The following is a 22,318-nucleotide window of genomic DNA, read 5'->3' on the forward strand; positions in this document are numbered from 1 at the left end:
CCATTAACTGACAGAATACATAATTGGATGATAGGGTTGCCACCTTTTGAAATTCCCTAAGTGGGACATTTTTTGCAGAAATATGAGATTTTGGAAGGCAAAACATACTCATGATCAGTGCAAAGGACACAACTTCCCTTTTTACACAAATAAAAGCTTATTCTTGTAGCATTTTTGTTGTTTATGCTATTTCATATAACATTTAGAGGTTTCAGATATAAAATAACTTTTATATAACTACTAAAGAAAACTTCGGAAATATTTTTTGTCCTAACATCTCAGGATATGTGCAGTTTTTTTCTCAGGACACAACTGCACAAAGAAGGACTGTCCCTTGCAAAGAGGGACGGGTGGCAACCCTACTGGATGATGGAAAGCCGTTATTTGCCTTCCTTTTTTCTCTGCCCTATTTAACAATATACAAGAAACTGCTGTACTTTTTTTAAGCATTCATAGGCATCATTAAAACACTTCCTTACATCAACACCAGTGTTTAGACTTGTGATGTTCAATTTAAATCTGGTTAAAAAAAAAAAAAAGTGAAACTCAGTGAAAAGATCTACAGCCAGAAAATTAAGTCAGACAGGAACAAAGGGTTGTTCATGCATTGTCCTGACACTTAATTCCAGGTCATTTACTGCTATTCGGACAGCATGGCTGTCTGCTCATGCATTTTCTGTGGATTAGTATGCATGCTGGTCTGCCCAGGCCGAAGGTGTCATTTAATAGTTGTAGTGTATTTCAAGTGGAGTGCCCACCTTTCACAACTATATATTTAAAAAGGGGCCATTGCTTCCAAGTGCCAACATCACATGGTGCAATGTTATCTGGAAATTAATAAGGGAAAATGTTTAACTTTATGACACCTGTACCTGATGGATTTCAAAGAAGTTAAAACTGCACTACACAGAAGTAACTATGAAAACAAGGCTAGGAAACAGTCAAACAGTAGCTTGTCAACTGAAATGTATACCCCAATGTAAGCGCTGTTAGCACACAGGACCCCAGACAGTAATTTGTTAGGCTAACAACATTTGGAGTTAATTTTTCCTTGCCAGAAAAAGAAGGTTACAGAAATCTAAAGTAGCATGATTTCATAGTTGTCATTTCAAATATCCTTCATCACTGAAGGTGGTCATTACCTTAAAGCTATAGATACATTTTTAATAAAACTGACTAGGACAACATCTCAGACTTCACAGTTCTGCAAAAGAAAGTGGAAAAAGGACAATAATAAAAGTAGAATTATAAAATACAGGTAGAAGCATCAAAGAACACAGTGGGAAGCCTTTGTTCATTATGCAAACAGATATGGTTGCGCCCCAAAACATTTAGTGTAAAGACATGAACAAGAAGCTCCTCATCTTGAAAAGATCCCAGCAAGAATGACTTAACACTTCACCATTATTCTGAACTTCAGAGACCTGCAACCACCCAACAAGAAAATCTAAGACATGAATTACATTCAGTTTTCATTAGTAATTTTCATCAGCTATCACACTGCATGACTCCTTACAAAAAATGAAAGAGCATTTGCTGCTGGTGAATTGGTAAAATGAGGTTTTCTTAAATCAGCAGATTTGCTTAATAGGTTTAGAAATAAGGAAGACAAACTCAAACACTTAAAACTGAGTAGGCAGACCATAAGCAGTCAAATTAACAGCAATGTGTTTGACCTGCAAAATAAACAAATCCCACTCATAGATTCATTGATTTTTACTAGGCTAACAATCTGGAGAGGTCCCTCTAAGCCTAGCCATGTTTTCCCAAAAGAATAATGATGTCCTGAATCCAAACAGGACACTGAGGACCAAACATTTATAAACTTTCTCTGTCCATAAGGGATGTGGGTGCTAGGCCCAGTGTAAATTTCTTATTTCCCATCCACTGGTCTAGGCTGTGCCTAAATTGGGTAACAGACTAACTCAGCTTCACATGAACTGCAAGCATACTATAGGAGAGGCAGTCTCTGGGACGCAAACAGAGCATGCTGGAGAGACAGATACACGTTACAAACAAAATTCAAGTTCCTATACCTTATATTTCTCCTATGGTTTAACTGATGAGTATGCAGGAAATTCATAAGTGTGGGGCTTGCAAATGCCCTGTAAGCCAGGCATTGATCACCTCTCAACAATCTACAGGAGATCGAGGACAGGGAATGGGCTTCAAGGTGCTCTGCATATGGCAGGTTTGTTATGCCTTGTATTCTTTCTGTAAGAAACCCCAGAGGTTGCTCTAGTTGCTGCACATGCCTACTCAGGTACATACCAGTAACAGCACTGTACTCTATAATTCGTCTGATAAGGGCCGAGTATAGTGGGATAATGTCGTCTTTGGACCTAGATGCCACAACTTTAATTACGAGTTCAGCAACATAAACTGACTTCTTCACCACTGTGGCCACATGGTGGTAGAAGGTAAGGCTATTGTCTACGAGTACCTAGATCCCCGACCACTGGGTCGACTCTTAGGGGCACACTGTCAGCATGATAATTAGCTGGGATGTAAAGAAAAATGTTGAGAGCTGATGTAGCAACTCCACATACTTTAATGTCACATAAAAGCAAAAACAACAAACAGACCACGTAAAAAGTTGAGCACTTTCACAGTCTATATTATGACTGCTGCTTCAGACCTAATAAGTTGGGGAAGTCCGCTCATCTTTTTTTTTTCTTTCCATTGACTGGTTCGTGTGTGGAGTGTTCCTTACCTAGCTTATGGACTTTGTTTTTTTTTTTTTTATTAATTAGGTGGGATGGCCGACTTCCCAAAGGGTACAATTATGCATTTCTTAGCACTGAGTTTAAGACCATGGCTTTGGCACCATTTGTTAGTCACGAATAGGCCTTCCTGAAGAATGTTGGTGTCTTGCAGGGGAGTCTGTGACAAACCTTAGCTTGAAATCATCTGCAGACTGTCAGCTATAAACCCTCAGCATTTGCATCCATTTCACAGAAGTAGATGCCAAAAAGGAGCAGGCCCAGTACAGATCCCTGGGGGACTTTGCTAGTGAATGGACTCTTGGTGGCAGTGGCCTCACCTATTTTGACCTCCTGGGTTCTATCAGTGAGTGATAAAAAGTTCATGCCTAAATTAGTGAGCTTGTCTATAATGCCTGAGTGGGGACTGTATCAAAAGCCTTGGCCAGGTAGAGGTAAGCTGTGTGCAAGTCTTGCCTTCATTCATTGCTTTGGTGATCATCTCAAAAAAGTTCACAAGATTTGATAGGCATGGCCTTGCTTTAACAAAGCCAAACTGTGATGGGTCCAGCATTTGCAGGTTACCCATGTCCTCATTTATTATGTCCATGAAGATTTTTTTGATGGCCTTACATAGGAGGCTGGTCAGAGTTATGGGCCTGTAGTTACCCAGATCAGTGGCTGGACCTTCTTTGTGCAGGGAAATGACTGTAGCCATCTTCCATTCCTTGGGCAAAAAAATCTGACTGTGGGCTTCAGATGAAAAGTGGTTCAACTGGACCAGAGAGGTCATGTTCTGTGCTATTTATTAAGCATTCTGGGATGTTACAGAGTCCACAGCTGCAGTATTTTTGGCTTTGAAAAGGGTATGGGTGACTTTTTTCCTAGTAATGGTCGGAGGGGGGGGGGTTGTTATGTGCCATTTCCTTTGGACTGTTGGAGAGGATTTCAGTTGAACCAGTCAGTCAAAAAGCTGGCAATGGCCTCTGGTTCAGTGCGGATGATACCATTTACATTAAGTTCTGTGCATTGATGGTATTTCCCCCAAGATTATGGACATAACTGTAGAAAGATTTATTGTTGTCCTTGGCCTGAAAAGCTCTTCAAAATTTAGCCTCTAAAGTAGTAACTTTGTTATCTGCCTGTTTAGATTGGTCAGGGGACTTTTAGTATGTAGGACATACTCCAGTATAGCATTGAGTTTAGCTATACATAAAACAGATAAAAACAGATGCCACTCAACTTTGCATTAGAGTTTTGTTAAGTTTATGAAAACTGAAAGACAGAAGAGTTTCTGGAGTTACTGGTCATACATGGAAGAGTTGAAGGCGTCGTCTTTTTTCCATGCCTTTAATATCTTTAAATAAAACGGCTTGCCAAAGTTGAAATTGGTCTCGCTAACCAATGATGTTTGTCTAAAAATAATGACAGGAACAAACCTACTGATTTGTTGCACTGCTGAAGAAGCATGAAGAAAAAACAAAATAAATACTTCTTCAGTGTGTTCCACAAAATTCACTAACAGGTTCGTTGTACCAAAGTGAAGAAATGTGACAAATGAAAGAAGCAGTTAACAGAGTGGTTGAAATAGTAAATTACCATTCATGTAAGACTGCTGAATCACTGTTAGTTTGTGAACCTTTGGAAGAAACCAATTCAAAATGCAGTGATCTGGTATTGCACATAGATGTGTGCTGGGTGAGCAGAGTAGCATGTGTGTGTGCTGGGTGAGCAGAGTAGCATGTATTGCTGCTTTCTCATTTTCGCACTCCAGAGAATTTTTAGGTTAGAATTCTAATCCACACCATAAGCTGAATGATGACACATGATAATATAATGCATCTTTTCTGATAAGACACATTCACAAATTACAAACTGCAAAATTGCTATTACTTTTTGGATCCACCTGTGCATGTGAGAAAACCTTTTCAGCAATAAGACACACAAAAAAGACAATGTGTAACAAATTCGGCAATGGAAATGTTAAGTGCGAAAATGCAATCCGCTTGAATATAAACAGTACCAGACCAAAAGAAATGGCAGACTGCAGCCATTGCCAAGTGTCACCTGACTGAACCTAGTTTAATACTACTACAGCATTATCATTATCAACCCCCTTTTTTCCCATTCTTCTATGTAGGATCAGGGTGTCAGCTCAGTACCACTATACTACCTTCTTTGATGGAAATACTGAACAGTTGCGGTCCTTCTCACACAAACTGTCCATCCATTTGCTGGATACCCTGCGTTTCTTCTTGTCTTCTTCTCGTCTTTCACAAATCTTCACCAGATTATCTTCTGCTTTACTGTACATGTGCTCAATCCACCATAATCTGTTCTCTTTGACCATCTCTGCAACTGGAGCTACGCTACTTGGGCTTCTATTCAATGCCCTAATTTCTTCTGTCCCACAATGTGGATCCTGCCACCATTTCAGGCACTGCATCTCCATCATCGCTAGCTTTCTCAACTGCTCTGACTTCACTACCCAGGTTTTTGTACTATACTCTAGTACTGGCCACACCACAGTCTTGTACACCTTAATTTTCAGCTTCTTTGGCATTCTTCTGTCGCACATTAGCCCTGACACTTTGTGGAAGTAGCCTGCACCCCCTCGGATTCTAACTTTGACCTCCTCATTCAGACTCCTCCTCCTCAACCACCCCTCCAATATACCTGAAGCTGTTAATCTGTTCCACTAGTTTGTCTTCTATCTCCATTTTCAGCTTTTTCCAAGTCTCCCTTTGCCATTACAACTGTTCTATCTGTACTCAGCTTAATCCCGTGTACCTTAAGTTTTGTATTCCATTGCTTATCATTTGCTAAAGGTCTTGCTAAGAGAGTCTGCCTATAATACCACATCTGCATACAGCATCTTTGTTGATCTGTCCTCTCTAATCCATATGCTTATATCATCCATTCACCAGTATAAACAGAAGTGGGCTCAGAACTGAACACTGATGCACACCCACTCACCTTGGGAACCCTTCTGAGAGTCTGAACACTATCCATACATGTGTAGCCTGCACCAACTCTACCAATGTTTCTGGGACTTCAAACCACCAAAGGACTGTCCAAATCAACTTTCCTGCCACCCTATCAAATGCTTTCTCCAAGTCCAAGAATGCCCAGTTGGACTCTTTCCTAACCTCTAGCGTCTTCTCAACTATCTGTCTCACTGCAAACATTAGGTCTGATCTAAATTCAAACTGCTCATCTTACTTTCTATTACTCTGTATTCATACATCAATCACCCTCTCCAGAACTTTCAAGCAGTGTGATAGGACTTTTAAATTGTAGTATTTAGTATACAGGTATCAAAGTAAGTGGGCTAAACCAGTTTGCAAGAATTCCTGCCCTTTACAGTTATATGGAATGTTTTAATGAAAAATGGTGTTTAAGAACATTTACTGCCATTTTCCGTGAACATAAATAAGAGTATAAATATTTTCATAAACAAGAGTAAAGACACTTTCATATTATACTGAAGCCTTGTGCCACCTCTGTCGGGTGTTGGTGGGGATGCAGAGTGCTATATCATCGTCTGTCACCGCTGATCTAACAGGAAGAGGCCTGTGCAGTCTATGGATACTGAATAGTTGTTACCACTGCTGTAAGCTATATTTCACATCACATTACAGGCATGCTAACATTCCCTAAATAAGTATTTGGGATCATCCTTTATACATATATGTAGTTATCTATGTGTACACAAATATTTTGTGCGTGAGCATGCATGTGGGTACATATATATATATATATATATATATATATATATATATATATATATATATATATATATACACACACACACACACACACATACTATGTGTGTCACTTATGTCCCGTCTTATGATGTAACAATGTGGTGGTGTTTTCACAAAAGTTTGCTTCAAACTGATAAACTGTACAGATCACACCATCTGGAATCTGTCCATCTTAAGTTAAAAGTCAGCCTTCTTACTTGTATTGCAGAAACATCACAAACTATACCAGAACTCAAAAGCAAAATGCAGAAAAGACTAAACTAGCCATCCAATGTTTTACAATAAACAGCAACACTAATATGGGGTAGCATTTTCAAAAAAAAATTAAAGGTGCCTCTATCCTACCCCAGGAGAGCAACTGCATTCAACTCTCACAGATGTGAATGAAACTCTGTGCAGCCTAAAGCAGGAACTACTGAAAGTTCAGGAATAAGGAAGTACCAAACCTGTTCAGCTGATGTATCTGCTAATTCAGAATGAGCATTTGAGGGAGTCAAATGGCATCAGAAATACTCTGTGTAGGGTTCTGAACTTCTTCTGCAACATCAACAGAATAGTTTGGAGGGACAGATATACATCACTGAGGATACCACTGCTCTGGACCAGACTCCCCATCCACATAAAACAAAATTCATCCCAGTCCATACTCAAAAGCAATTTGGACCTATGGATGGGAAACAGAAAATTTATCCTAGGACTGTCCCCTGTACTACTAATGGACAGAAACAGTTCCTCAGTGCTCTATCACATGCATGGGTCCCTCAAATTATCTATGGTATGATCACAGTTACTCATTAGGATTATATATAATTATCGACCATTGGATGGGTAAGGCCAATCTCTAGGTTAGTTAGAGCCCAAAAAGGGAAACTGACTAGGCTTAAAATGGCCTGCAAAGACAGTTAGCCTCATAAACAGAAATAAAACAGCTCAAAGAAAAGTGTGAAACACAATTAAAACTGCTTACCATGCAAATGAAGTGTACAAAACTTCGTTCACTTACCTTCCCAAACTCCCATAAGCATATCTAGCATCTGAATGAATCAAAGCTTTTTCTTCCAACTGCATGAGCTGCATACACAGATCTAGAGCCTGAAGATAAAAATGTGATTAAAAAATCAGTATTTCGCTGTAAAACTGGGTCAGCCATGACAGCAAGTTAAACTCCAACACAATGCGTCTGAAATTCTTTAGGTGCAACTAACACTAGGTAAGACTGCAATCCAAATTGTAGCTTGTTACAGATCCCCCACACCATGCCCCAAGATTCTCACTACACCTTTCTAAACATACTGGAAAATATTAAGATACAACCAAACACCCTAATACTGGGTGATTTCGACTACCCTGCCATTAACTGGGAAAACTACTCGTGTACCAAACACCTTTGCCCAACGGTTCTTGGAATTCATAAATTCCAATGCCCTGGACTAACTAATCCATAGTCCCACCAGGGGCTTCAATATCTTGGACCTGGTCATTACCAACATGGGAAATCGATGCTCCACACCTATGGTCACCCCCTCGTTGGTCGGGTCTGACCATAAGCTAATCGCCCTTAACATCCATATCCCACCCCCACACCCCAGTAAGGAAACCTCCATAAAAAACTTCTCCAAAGCCAAATTCATGCTCCTCAAGTCAGAAGTGACAAACTTCATGACACCCATGCAGACGGGAACTGAAAGTTTGACTGCTGAATCCTACACTAAGGCACTGTACGAGCATATCCACTCATGCCATCCCAAATGGAACCAAGATGCTCTCCTCCAAAAAAAGAAAGCCAATCTTGTGGTACCCTGCCATAAACAAACTTTACAACAAAAGGAAGAAACTGTTGCAGAAAAGAGGAAAATCCCACGATGCAAAAAACTCCCTTACCAGCCTCAGTAAGAAGTTGAGATCCCTCATAAAATCCTCCAAAGCTAGGTACAAAAATAAAATTGCCAAAGATTCCAAAGACAACCACAAGGCATTCTATAACTATGTCAAGAATCTAAATGGTAATGCTCAGATCTGCTCCGAGCTACAACAGAATGGTATTAAATATACTGATCTCAAGGATATTGTCAATATCCTGGCAGATCAATTCAGTGCCAACGTCACCCCCACTCTCACCCCCTAAACAGCCCATCTCAATACCGGAAGATTGCCAAATTCCAGTAATAACGGCCACACAGGTAAAAAAAAAAACTCTCCAAAGCTAAGAATACAGCATCCATGGGACCAGATGACATCCGGGGCTGTGTACTACATGAACTACAAAATGAAGTGGCACCTCACCCTAAGTGTCATGTTTAATCATAGCCTCACCTCAGACTTCGTGCCCACTGAGTGGCGCACAGCTACAGTTATCCTACTCCACAAGGGGGGATCCACCTTGGATCCCGGGAACTACCACTCCATCAGTCTGATGAGCCTGATCTGCAAGGCCATGGAACGTATTATCATGGAACTTATAAACAAAGACATTGGCAACCTTCAAACACTGGACCCCACCCAGTTTGGGTTCGTGATGGGCCGATCTGGTCTCCTGAACCAGACTGACTTCTTCGAATCAGTCTCCAGAGTTGTGGACGACAGTAAGGCAGTCCACACAGCCTATCTGGAACTCGCCAAGGCCTTTGACACCATCTCCCACTCTGGAATCACAGATTGACTTACTAAGCTGGGCATTAATCCTTACGTCACTCGATGGGTTGCCAACTGGCTTACTGGCAGAACTCACACTGTAAAGGTAGCAGACTCCAAATCCAGCTCCAGACAAGTGGCAAGTGGAGTACCTCAGGGTTCAGTCCTGGGACCGCTCTTGTTTGGTATCTACTTCTCTGAAGTATAGGCCAACACTAAGGGACTCTGGCTAACAAAGTTCGCAGATGACTACAAACTGGGAGCCATTACTGAATCCCCAAATTATGTGGATACTCTACAAAAGGGCCTTACAGAAACAGATGCTTGGTGCCAGAGCCATGAGCTCAAGCCCAATGCCAAGAAATGTACAGTTACCCCCTTTGGGAAAAAACATGTACCCGTGAATCACCACATAGATGGCAGTACACTAAACACCAAAAGTGTGATAAGAGACTTGGGGACACAGGTGGACAGTGGTCTCACCTTCGATAACCACATTGCAACAACAGTCAGGAAATCCTTCTATGTGGCACACCTCATCACCAAGGGCTTTTCATCCAGAAAAAAGGAGGTCATTGTCCCACTGTACTCATCTCTCATTAGACCCATTATAGAATACAATGCCCCATTTGGTATGTACCTCTCAAGACATCTGCAACAACTGGAAAGGCCACAGAAATACTGCCCTAAAAATCACAGGCCTAAAGCAGATGCCCTACGCTGACTGCCTTACAAAAACTCCAGCTATATTCTGTCACATATAGTCTACTCAGAGGCGATCTCTGCTTAACATACAAGGCCATGTCAAACCTAGAGCTGTTGAACATGCTACACTTAAAGAAATCCAAATCCCTCAGAGCCACAAGCACCAGGGATCTAAATCTTGTCATCACAATAAACAAAGCATGTTGGAGGGATAGGTTCCTGACCCAGAGACTCCCTAGACTATGGTATAGACTGCCCATACGTGTCAAGCAGAGCACCTCTTTGGCCCTCTTCAAAAGGAACCTTGATGATTGGATGAGAGAAAGGAAATTCACCCTGGGGATCACGTCAGTTGCCCTGCTAGACAGGGGTCTGGGAAGTAAATCGTGTGGAAAGAAATAGCCAGGGAATTGCTATGGCTAGGCTTGTATAGGCCCTAGGGCTGATTGTTCATAGCCTAGTAACCAACCTATGAACCTAAGTGTATGGTAAAAGACAACCTTACATATTACTTTCGTGTACAGCACAACCTGCACACAGTAAATTAGCTGATTTGTCAAAATGCCTGCAAACATTAAGTTAGCTGATTTTGTGAAAGGGGGAGGTTGTCTGGTCCCAAGGCCCCATTTTAGCCATGGCGGAGGCCCGAGGAAAAATTCAAGTAAAACAAACAAAAAAAAAAAAAAAAAAAGGTACAGTACTGAGCAGAATCACAAACAGCTGCAAGTAAATAATTAAAATGCAGTGGGCACAAGTAAAACAGAAAAAAATGTAATGCACAACAGGGCAAAATATAATGGCTAAATTCTAAAGTCAGATTATTCATGGGTAATGCAATATTTCAGTTAAGTAAATGGTTGCAGTATAACCACAGGGTACCCGCAACAGCTACCAAATTACTATCCAGAGTCCAAGTAACATCTGCAAATATATGTAAAATGTAAACAACTTGAGTTTTTATTCTTGAAACCTTTTATTGGACAGTTCTTGAACCACTAACTGACCAAATTTAGAAAGGGCTCACTCAGCAAACTGGAAAGCAGCTGCTCTTTCAGGGGGAACCTCATCAGCACAACGTGACCTTAGGAAATAATGGAAACTACTAATAATGTGAAACTTGCTTAAGAGGTACAAGCTAAGTGGATATAGCATGTAGACTGAAATGCGAATGATGATGTCACATTTTACTTTTTATGTGGCCCTACATCCCTAATCTATGCATCAGAAATATTTTTAACTTTACATACAACTTTATACATTAAGAATTATATATGCATGTGTTTCTACATGCTCATATAAAAAATTCTGCTAAATTTTAGTAGACTTTTGACGTATAACTGACAATAACAACAACAATACAGACCACTAGATGCAAAGTCAAGTGGGATATGTAGCATCATGTAAAACAAATGACAATTCTGGAGTGGGCACAGACATGCATGCAAAAAAAGGTCTTAAAACAGTAACTTAGTTGTTTTCATAATTACTTCACATTTGCTTTTCCATTTGTTCATTGGTGCTCCTCTGCAGGTATAAACACAAACACTACAAGTTATGACATTTTCAGCAAAAAACTAGCACTCGGCACTTCTGGAAAGGGTGAGCTGAATATATCTGGGTTTAGATGTGCTATACAGTAGAACTAATCTGTGAAATGCAATGCAACTACAACAATTACAGACCATTTAAAATTGGTTAACATTCACAGCTTCCTGATGAGCTCATTTCAAACGACTGTAGCTCAAAACAAGTACGTGTATTTTTTTCTTCCCCCTTAACAAGCTTTTGGTTCTTGCCAACTTGACTGACTAGCTATCAAAAGACCCCAGTGACCCATTCTGTTTCCCTGTCATACCGCAAAGGGGTCTTCCCCTTCTCAAGGTGGAGAAACTTTCCATTGAATTAATCTAGCATCCATGTAGTAAGTAAGGCTGGTGGACAGGTAAGAATCAGGTACCCGTTAATCATCATATCCAGCTAGACCAGATCAAGTCCCAACTCCCCAGACTGCATGTACTGCAAAACTAGTAGCTAGGATCAATGTGATGACATTCCCATCTAGTATTTCCATACCACCAACTTTCATATCCAAGTACGCAGTCACCACAAAGGCAACTGCACACATGCACAAGCACCCAAGGCTAGTCTCTACCAGGGAATTTTCCTATGGTATGGTTAAAACTGATCCAAAATAAATAATGGTCAAGTTCAAATAAATGAAACTGCTTAAACTTTTTTTGGACCAGGATTTCAGCTCACATCTTACCCCAGCTATGCTGCATCACCTACTTGGCTATTCACCACTACAAACTGATCTACTACCAATTCATCACTTAAACAGAGGAACTCTACTTTCAAATGGACACCTGCTATCCAGTGACTAATCTTTAGTGATCAGCGAGAAGGCGAGACATGGTGAGCAGGTACCAGGAAAGTTAGATGTGGAAATTATCAACAACAACATAGGAAACAGAGACACAAGATCTAACCCAATCATGCCAGCTCAACCTGGTGGAATTCTTTGAGAAAGTCACGAAAGCAAAGAATAAGCGCATAACTGTTCACACTGCCTACCTTGACCTTGCCAAGACATTTGAGACAATGCCCCACTCCAGCATTGTTGATAAACTCAATAGATTAGGTAAAAATCCTTATGTCATCTGATGGAAAGCCAGCTGGCTCACAGACATGACCCAGAAAGTTAGAACTGGGGAGTCCACCTCTACAAAGAGGCCAGTCACAACCAGAGTCCCTCAGAGGCCAGTCCTGGGAACACTCCTTTTTGACATTTACTTCTCTAAAGTAAAGGCCAATGTCAAGGGCCTCTGGATGACCAAATTTGCAGATGACTGCAAATCAGAAGTCACAGAATCCCCCACTGACACTTACATTCTTCTGGAAGGGTAGGCACAGAAAAATAACTTGTGTCGAGAGCCATGTACTAAAACTATATGCCAAGAAATGAATAATAGTATACTTCAGGAAGTCCATCCACTTCCAGTAACTATTACATTGACAAAACAACCCTAAGAGTTGACCCAGTAGTCAAGGACTTGGGGACACAGGTAAACAGTAATCTAGCCTTTGACCATCGTGTGTCTACACTATTAATAATTCTACGTTGTGCAAATTTTAAACTAAGGTATGGCATCTAGGTCCAAGGAGGTCATTATTCTACTACATTCAACATTCATTAGACCTATCATTGAGAAAATGCCACCTTTGGTGTGTACCTAACCAGGCACATCCAACAACTGAAATACCCGCAAAGACTCCTCCCTAAAAGAATACAGTGTGCAAGTAACATGTCCTATATAGACCATCTCAAAGCCCTATCCCTGTATTTGGTCTCCTACAGCCTACTGAGAGGAGACCTATGCCTGGCATGCAATGCATTGTTGGACCCCACCCTAATGGGCTTCTTGCATGTCCACAAAAAACAAACACCACCATAATTACCTGTTCTAAGAACTTAAACTTTGCCTGTAGTATAAATAGACTTGCTGGATGCCTGTAGTATAAACAGACTTGCTGGAGGGACTGGTATGTATCACAGAAGTTACCCTTCTCTAGAACAGGCTCCCTGTTCACATGAAGCAGAGGCTCATCCCTATCCTCATCAAGTCTCTCAGACCACCCTTTTATGGTTCAAAAGCTAGCTAGTAAATAGTATCAGTCATTAAAATGGTATTCCACCCTCTCTATACTTCCCAGTCATCACCGATGTACTACAAGGCCCTATCCTTGATCCCCTCTTCAACATTCTCATGAACACCCTCCACACGCCCACACAACAGACCACCCTAATACAATACACAAGTCTCCACACTTATGTGCATATCAGACAACCTGACTCATCTCAAAAATAAATAACTCAAAAAGCTTTAACAGCCAGTAAACCACGACTTTGCAACTCAAGTCATGCTTAACCCCCCCCCCCCATAAAAACTACTACTTTTCCCCAAATCCCTCTCTCATGGGAATAAAAAATGAAATCCTCTCTCAATCATACAACCACTGATTTCACTTCTCATGACCTGCATATACAAAACTGCATGAAAAAACTCACCAACACTAGGGCTGCTTTATACAGCCAAGAACTCTCAACAATACATTTAAAACTACACTAGCCACTACTTACCTGCTCCCCTCACTACTTTATGGCACTCCCATCCTTACCAACCTCTAGGCATAACAAAAAGCAAAACATGAACAATGTTTTGATGTGGCTAAACTTGCAGCAAATACCCTTTGAGAATACCACCACTGTAAAGTACTAAAAATCCTAAAACTTAAAACTACCTTATCAACTAACATACACACAGCTTTTTAGCACTTATAAAATTTATCCAGCATTCATTGTCTTGTCTTGCCATAAAAATCATTCTACACAACTATGTTCCCACTTGGTCATTACAACCAGATGACTGAAATCTTCTCTCTTGCCACAAACCTATCAAATCTGGTGGGTAAAAAGTCTATATTCATACTATGTTGATAAGGCCTGGAACTCCTTACCTATTACTATCAGATGAATACATTCCCCCAAGTCCTTTACATCCATTAAGAAAGACTTCTTAGCCAAAATCAGACACTGTTCTTGCTTAACCCTATGATAAATATGAACAAGTGCCTATTCATACCAAACATCTCCTAATTCACTAAACTTCAATTTCTCTTTCCTGACCCTCTGTTTTAATCATGTCACAACAGTGTTTTTTCCTGTCACTTCATAGTGCAATTCTGTTTGTATTAAACTAGCTTACTTTAATTTTTCTATGAACTGGCTAACATTTCTCTGCTTTTAACCAATGTTGCAACATTATGTCTAATTTGGTACAATTACTTAAACTGTCCATGTCTTTTGTATTATTTTTGACACTTGTAAAAAAAAGTTATTGTTCTTAAAATGCTGATATTTGAAGCATTTCTCCCCAGGCTTCTGCTGAAAATGGGCACCTACCCAGTTGGGCTTTCCCTGACAATCAAATGTCAACAGGTTCATAGGTAGGTACTTGGCTATCGGCCCAAGGGCCTAAGTAAGCCTAGCCAACAAAGTTCCCTGGCTTATGCCACCCAAGAAAGTTAATTTCCTGTGCCCCTGTCGAGCAGAGCCATAGAAGTATTCCCTGGCGTGCATTTCCCATTTCCCATCCACTCAAAAAGATTTTTCTTGAAGAGTGCTAATGAGGAACTTTGCTAGACATAGATGGATAGCTTGTTCCAGAGTATAGGAAGTCTCTGGGACAGGAATCTATCCCTCTAGCATGTCCCATTTATTGTGGTGATAAGGTTTAGGTTCCTAGAGCTTGTAGCTCGGAGGGATTGGGATTTCTTTAGGTGTAGTATGTCCAACAGCTCTGGGTTTAACATAGCTTTATATGTTAGGCAGAGATAGTAGGCAATATGCTACAGAGTAAAGCTGGAGTTTTTTGAGACGGTCAGTGTAGGGCATCTGTTTGAAGCCAGTAATCCTCTTTGTGAGGTACTTCTGTGGCCTTTCCAGCTGCTGCAGATGTCCTGTGAGGTATTCAAAAAGGGGCGTTGTACTCTATAATGGGTCTAATGAGTGCTGAATACAGAGGAACAATGACCTCTTTTTTCCTGGATGTGATGAGGTGTGCCACAAGGATTTCCTGACTTCTGTGGCGATGTGATCATCAAAGGAGAGACTACTGTCCACCGGGTTCCCAAGGTCTCTTAATCACACATTCGGCGTTAAGTAGACTGACGTTTATGTGGCAGTCCATGGGTACAGAGATTTTACCAAAGGGAATGGCTATGCCCTTTTTGGCAGTGAGCTTGAGGCCATGCCTCTGACACCAGACATCTGTCTCAGTGAGGCCCTTCTGTAGGATGTCCACATCATTTGAGGACTCTACTATGGCTCCTAGTTTGCAGTCATTTGCGAACTTCGTTAGCCAGAAGCCTTCGGTGTTAACCTGTACTTCAGAGAAGCAGATGCCAAACAGGAGCGGTCCCAGGACTGAACCCTGTGGTACTCCACTTGTCACTAGTTTGAAGTCAGATTTGGAGTCTGCAACTTTTACAGTATGGGTTCTGTCAATGAGCCAGTTGGCAACTCATCTTGTGATGTAGGGATTTAAACCCAGTTTAGTGAGTTTAGCTACAATTCCAGAATAGGGGATGGTGTCAAAAGCCTTGGCGAGGTGAAGAGAGGCTGTGTGAACCACCTTACCCTCCTCTACGGCTTTGGTGACTCCCTCAAAGAAGTCAATCAGAGTCAGAAGGCATGATCTGCCTTTCACAAACCCAAACTGGGTGGGGTCCAGAGTTTGGGGATTACCAATGTCTTTGTTTACGAGTTCCATGATGATACGTTCATTGGCCTTGCAGAACAGGCTCGTCAGGCTAATGGTGGCCCCCTCCTTTGTGGATTGGGATAAATGTTGCTGTATGCCATTCAGTGGGCATAAAGCCTGACATGAGACTATGACTGAACATGGTGCTTAGGTGGGGAGCCAGTTCATTCTGAAGTTGGTGTAAAACGCAGCTTGAGATGTTGTCCGGTCCCATGGATGCTGTGTTTTTGGTTTTAAGGAGTGCAGCTTTTACCTGTATAGATGTGATTACAGGGGCTCTGCATTCTTCCTGTATAGATATGGCCCTTTTGGGGGATGAGAGGAGGGTAAAGTTAGCACTGAACCTATCTGCCAGGACATTGGCAATATCAGTTGGTTCTGTAATTTTGGTGCCGTTGTACTGTAACTCAGAGCAGATCTGGGTGTTGCCATTGAGAGTCTTGACATGGCTATAGAATGCTTTGTGGTTGCCCTTAGAATCAGTGGCGATTTTGTTTTCGTAGCTAGCTTTGGCGGATCTTATAAGGGATCTCAGCTTCTTACTGAGGCTGACCAGGGAGCTCCTCCACTCATGGGATTTTACTCTCTTTTACAACAGTTTCTTCCTTCTGTTGTAGAGTTTGCTTATGGCAGGGGACAACCAGATTGGCTTCCTTTTTTTGGAGGATAATATCTTGGTTTTATTTGGGATAGCATGATCCATGCAGTCGTGTAAGTGCTTATAGAGTGCATCTGTGTAAGATTCAGCAGTCGTAACTGTATTGTCCATCTGCATGGATGTCATGAAGTTCGCCACTTCTGTCTTAAGAAGCATGAAGTTGGCTTTGGAGAAATTTTTTACCATGGTTTCCTTAATGGTGGGTACGGGCAGGATGCAGATATCTAGGATGATTAGCTTATGGTCGGATATGACCAACGAGGAGTTGACTTCAGATGTGGAACACCTGTCACTCATGTTGGTTATGACTAGGTCTAGGATATTGTTGCCCCTGGTGGGGGTGTGGATAAGTTGATCCAGGGAATTGGAATTTATGAATTCCAGAAAGCTTTGAGCGAAGGAGTTGCTACATGAATAGTTTTCCCAGTTAATGGTGGGGTAGTTGAAACTGCCCATTATTAGGGTGTTTGGTTGAACCCTAATATTTTCCAGTATATCAAGAAAACAGGAGTGGGAATCCTGGGGCATGGTGGGGGATCTGTAGCAAGCTACAATTTGGATTGCAGTTTTGTCCAGAGTTAGTTGCACTTGGATAACCTTGGATGCATTATGCTGTGCAACTAGCCTGGAGGCGTGGATATCCTTAATGAATATGGACACACTTCCGCCTTTGGTGTTCTGGTCCAGGTTAGATGGCCGAAAAGTGTGTTATGAGCCTGGTGATACAGGGGTGCTCCCTAGAGCATTGAATAAGGTCTCAGTCACTGCACAGATATCAATGTTCTCCATTTTAAAAAAAGAGTGCCTCGAGTGAGTGCATTTTGAGATTTAGACTTGTAGCATTGAGTAGCATTACCCTCAGTTTTTGCTTGCCTGTTCCTGTTACGGTGGTGAATTTGTCATTTGAACCTTGCCTAAAAAAGGCACTATAGGGGCAGCAAGACCCTTAGCCAATATCTGGAATCCCAGGGGCGACAGGTGCAGGCCATCTCTGGCAAAGCATCGTGGTCTGTTGACCATGTCGTCCCAGGCAGACAGATACTGGATCCCCTTAGAATGACACCAGAAGCTTAGCCAATTGTTGAAGTCAATAATTCTTGTCCTTGTACTGCGGTATCATTCTGGGTGATGGCAGGATGCTACTCAGGGCTAGGATCATACCTGCCTGGGCTGCAAGACTGGAGAGCTCTTCCATGTCTCTTTTCATGTAGTCCACGGAGGTACATCTCAGGTCGTTCACACCAACATGGACAATGACAGCGTCATATTTGTACTTGTTGTGGAGTGACCTGAGTGCGTGGGTTATGTGGCGGATCCTGGCACCCAACAGGCAGTTGACAGTAACCTTCTTGTTTAGCCTGGGGAGTGGGACATCAGTGTGCCTGACTATAGAGATACCTATGTCTAGTGTGTTGGCTACGTTTTGCCTTATGGGCTGTGGTTATTGGCACACGGAGTCTGTGGTCTATGTGTCATTTGGGCTATGTTGGTGTGGGGGGGGTGGAGGTTGCTTGCATTTCTGCTTTGGGGGTCTCTGTTGCTTGAGCAGATAATTTATTGACAGCCTCTGCAAATGTTTTTGTGTTTCTATGTGTGGATTTTGGTGGTGTAGATTTAGTGGGACTATGTGAGGAGTGTGGTGTGGTGCAAGTGTTTACTTTCTCCTCTTGATTGTCAAGTTCAGTCTTGGTTGGAGAGAGCTCTACCTCCAGTTTGGCTAGATAAGTGCAATTCTCACAGGTTGTGGTGTTGGGTGGTAGGAGGAGAGGGTTGTCCGTGTACAGGAGGCAACTGCTACATTGCCCCAAGATGCCCAGATTCATCAGATAGACAGGAGAGAACACTGGGAACTGACCCTTGGACATGCCGGAATAAAAAAAACTACTTTCCTCTAGACAAGTGAGGAAAGTGAGCATAAGAGCTGTTTCTCTAAGCAAGTGAGGAAAGTAAGTACAAAAACTGTTTTCCTCTAAGTAAAGAGGAAGGATGAGTGTTATAGTAATTTGTAGCTTATTTAGTGCTAACAACAAGTTGTGAACAAGTGCTGAGCACAAATACGCAAATTCAAGTGCTAAAACTAAGAATCTGTACCTGGATCTTGTGGTAGATAGTGGGAGTGGTAAGCACTAGGTAGCCTGATAAACTAGAATGCTTCCCTCCAACACAGAAAAGTTTGGGGGGCTCAGAAGCTTACAAGCAGTCCTGGATACAGCAAATCTGTATCTGGACTAGACTAGTTACAGGAAAAGTGGGAAAGAAGCACAAACGCAGACTTTTAAACCAGAAGGTTGAAAGAGATGGAAAACTGCCAAACAGCCAATAAACTACAATTTCTGGGCCAGAAACCACTCTTGTGGTAGATAAGCTAGAAGGCTTCCCTCAAACACAGAAAGGCTTTGGGGGCTCAGAAGCTTAGAAACAGTCCTGGTTACAGCAAATCTGTATCTGGACTAGACTAATTAAAGGAAAGGCAGGAAACAAGCTTAGAAATATATTTATTTATTTATTTTTTGTAAAGTGGAAAGGGAGAGAGGAGAAACAGAAGATAATTCAAAATTAAGGACCCAAGTGGGTTGCCCTTCACAAACGCTCTCTCTGTATTAGGCAGAATGAGCTAGTTACACTAGACTAGAATAGAGCTGGGATAGAGCTGAACAGATAGGACTGGTAGGAGTGTCTGAAGTCAAAATATGATCTCACTGTACTCGGTTGAGTGAGCAAATGAGGTAGACCCAGACCCGGGAGGAGTGTTCAAACACAAATTTACAGAAGGGGCAGGCAATTCCAAAGCCACCAAGATTAATACCAGAACAAGAACAGGGAAGGCTGGCAGGAACTAACTGCAGAGACAGAGAGACTGCAGTATTCTATGAAACAATTAAATAGAAAAATAAATAACTAGAGAGAGACACAGACCACAATATTCAATGAAACAATTAAACAGACAGAAAAATAAAATGCAGTACAATCTTTAACACTGCAAGTTTGTACTCAACTCAACTAGTAATGCAGTTGATTGTACGTATGTAGCAGAAGCCAAACAACTCGGATATTGAGCAGTAATAAATTCAAAGATATGTAAATATAAAGCTACAATAAAACATAGAACGTAATAGGGGAGCTGTGAAGTGTGTAAAACCATGACCTAAACAAGATGGAGTGCATTGACTATGAAACAGCAAAAATTTGACAGACGACAGGAAAGCTCCGACACAAAAGTCTCAGAAAAGGGGAAATAAACAATGAAAAGGAGGTAAAGTCGAAGTATTAAAGGCAAAAATATTCCATAATTTTAAGAGTTTAAATCTCTTATCATATTTCTAGTTGCTAGCTGAACTACTGGCAGTAGAGATCTAGAGACATGAGTGCAGTGTACATTATGTGACTGGATAAAAGTTTTGCTGCTGAGCGAATCGAGTATGTGGGCAAGTCCTGATAGATGAAAACTATGGAAATCTTTACCATAGATCTACAGGCTTGATATAGTCAACCCATTAGGTCTTCTCCCAATTCTATATTCAACCCAGATGATAATTATCTAAATTCTCTATTGACAAGTCAGCTTCATTTAACTGAAGAAAAATATTTCAAATGTGCTTTCTGCCTAAAGGTTAACATAAGTGACCACTAGGTGGCTGAGAACATAGGTAAACTTACCTGCATAACATCACCATCACCAAGCATAAAAGTAACATTCTGCTCTTCCTCAACTACAATACCATCTGCTAGTGTGGTCTTCACAGAAATTGTTGCAAGCTGTCCCTTTACCGGTCTGGTGTCCTCCCCTTTACCAGGCAATAAGGTCTTTTTTTTAAGCAGTCCATTTCCTGCAGAAATAAAGACTGAGGTTACAAATCTGTCTGCTGCAATGATTTTGTAAGGAAGTTATCAGTTTCATACTTAGGATTTCTTTTCCAAGTCACAGTCTGCACAAAGCACCAACGACATTTAATATACTTAAGACTTTGACAAACACATTTAACCAGTTAAAAAAAAAAGAAAAAAAACATAACAGAAAAGTAACGTACAAACACCAATGACAAGTTGCCTAAATGTCAAAGAAAAAAGAAAAACTAAAACTGTCCGACACATCATACCATCTCCATGTTTCTGAAATGTACAAACCCAGCAGTTTAACAGGTTCCTTTAGTTTCTTTACACGATTCTTCCTGTTTGTTTTATACATCAGGACCTCCACTACCAAAAGGCAGTGTAGAGTACAAACCGTCTCGCCAGTTGCAATACACAATAAAGAAACAAAACAAACTTGTGCAGTTTTCTCACTTTCTCTGAAAGCAAAGTGCCCTTGTAATTCATTGCATCAAATGTTCAACATAAAATTAAAATTTCTATTTGTTTTTTTAAGCAGGAAGATACAAGGGAACTATAGGCCTGTTAACAGCAGTGACAGGAAAAGCAATACAGAGAATCTGAGGGGAAAGGCTGGTTACTTTCCTAGAAGATCATGATCTCTCATGGACAACAGGTTGACTGTTATCCTGGAAATAACCTGCAGAACTATAAATGGCATGGGTCATGGCCAAAAGATACTGTCACTCAAAACATGAATCAAAATAGGTCATGCTATATACCTAGACTAGCAAAAAGAGGAATCCACCACTGCGACTACCTGCAAAAGTCCAACTAACTGCCAATCACAGGACGAGCAACCAAACTGCTAGCAGCCGTTCTCTACAAAGTAAGAAATGTAAATAAATGCTCACAATAGTCTACAAGTTGACAAGAATAGTTACATCTTATTATCTCAGAACAAATAAGGAGGAAACCCTTCTCTAATCAGAGTCCAGATCTCGCAACAGTTCCTACTTTGGGGGTAAAGTTCCTACTTTCAGGCTTGATTCAAACAATTTTTAAATCCTAATCACATGTGATTTTTAAAGCTATTTAACACACAGAAAACCATACAACATAACCAACATACTAGTGGCAACAATAATTTAAAGAAAGAGGACAGATTTTACATCTCCCTTTCGTGAAGTAAAAAAAAAATACCTTGTGTGGTAGAATTCTGCAATACAGTGCATCAGCAAAGAGTATAAAAGTTGAAGAATGTACTGGGTTTAAAATTTTCCATATTTGTGTCGCTCACTGTTTTTTAAACATGTTTTTTAGTATTCTACATTCCTACTGAAAGTGGGGAAAGTTATGTTATTCAAATGTTATGCTAATGAGATGTCTAGGATCCAGATTTTCGGTTAGGCATCCCTTCTTTTCAAGGGCCTTTATTCCATGTTCAATGTCAGCAGGTTGAGAGGTATAGATCACCACTTAAAATTACTTTGGGCGAAAAAGCATTTTCCATGTTAGGATCAGCTTATCTGAACAACCCACAGTCCAAAAATGTACTGGTATTCCAAACCAAACTTTCTTCACCAGGAATATGAATGTAACTGTTTCACAGAGACAGGGTTTACTTATTTATTTATATTTGTAACAAAAGACCAATTTCAGTCTCGGCCAAGAGATGCTAAATCTGAAATTTAAAATTCTCCTTTGTATGAGGAAGTTTTG

At 40.9% G+C, this 22,318-nt stretch overlaps 1 protein-coding gene across 4 annotated transcripts in view; it reads right to left on the reverse strand.

Moving 5' to 3' along the window:
• FKBP8 (FKBP prolyl isomerase 8) overlaps nt 1-22,318 on the reverse strand; it is a 442,948-nt gene that overhangs the window by 333,759 nt on the left and 86,871 nt on the right. For all 4 annotated transcript variants that reach the window (XM_044053847.1, XM_044053849.1, XM_044053848.1 and 1 more), the window contains exons 3-4: nt 20,444-20,613; nt 7,473-7,561 (exon numbers count right to left, since the gene is read on the reverse strand). In XM_044053847.1, coding sequence (XP_043909782.1) covers nt 7,473-7,561; nt 20,444-20,613 — 259 coding nt within the window. The remainder of the gene's footprint in view (nt 1-7,472; nt 7,562-20,443; nt 20,614-22,318) is intronic.

This window comes from Protopterus annectens, chromosome 13.part0 (assembly GCF_019279795.1).
Source record: "Protopterus annectens isolate FY-2018-M chromosome 13.part0, PAN1.0, whole genome shotgun sequence".
In the NCBI taxonomy this organism is placed as follows: domain Eukaryota; kingdom Metazoa; phylum Chordata; order Ceratodontiformes; family Protopteridae; genus Protopterus; species Protopterus annectens.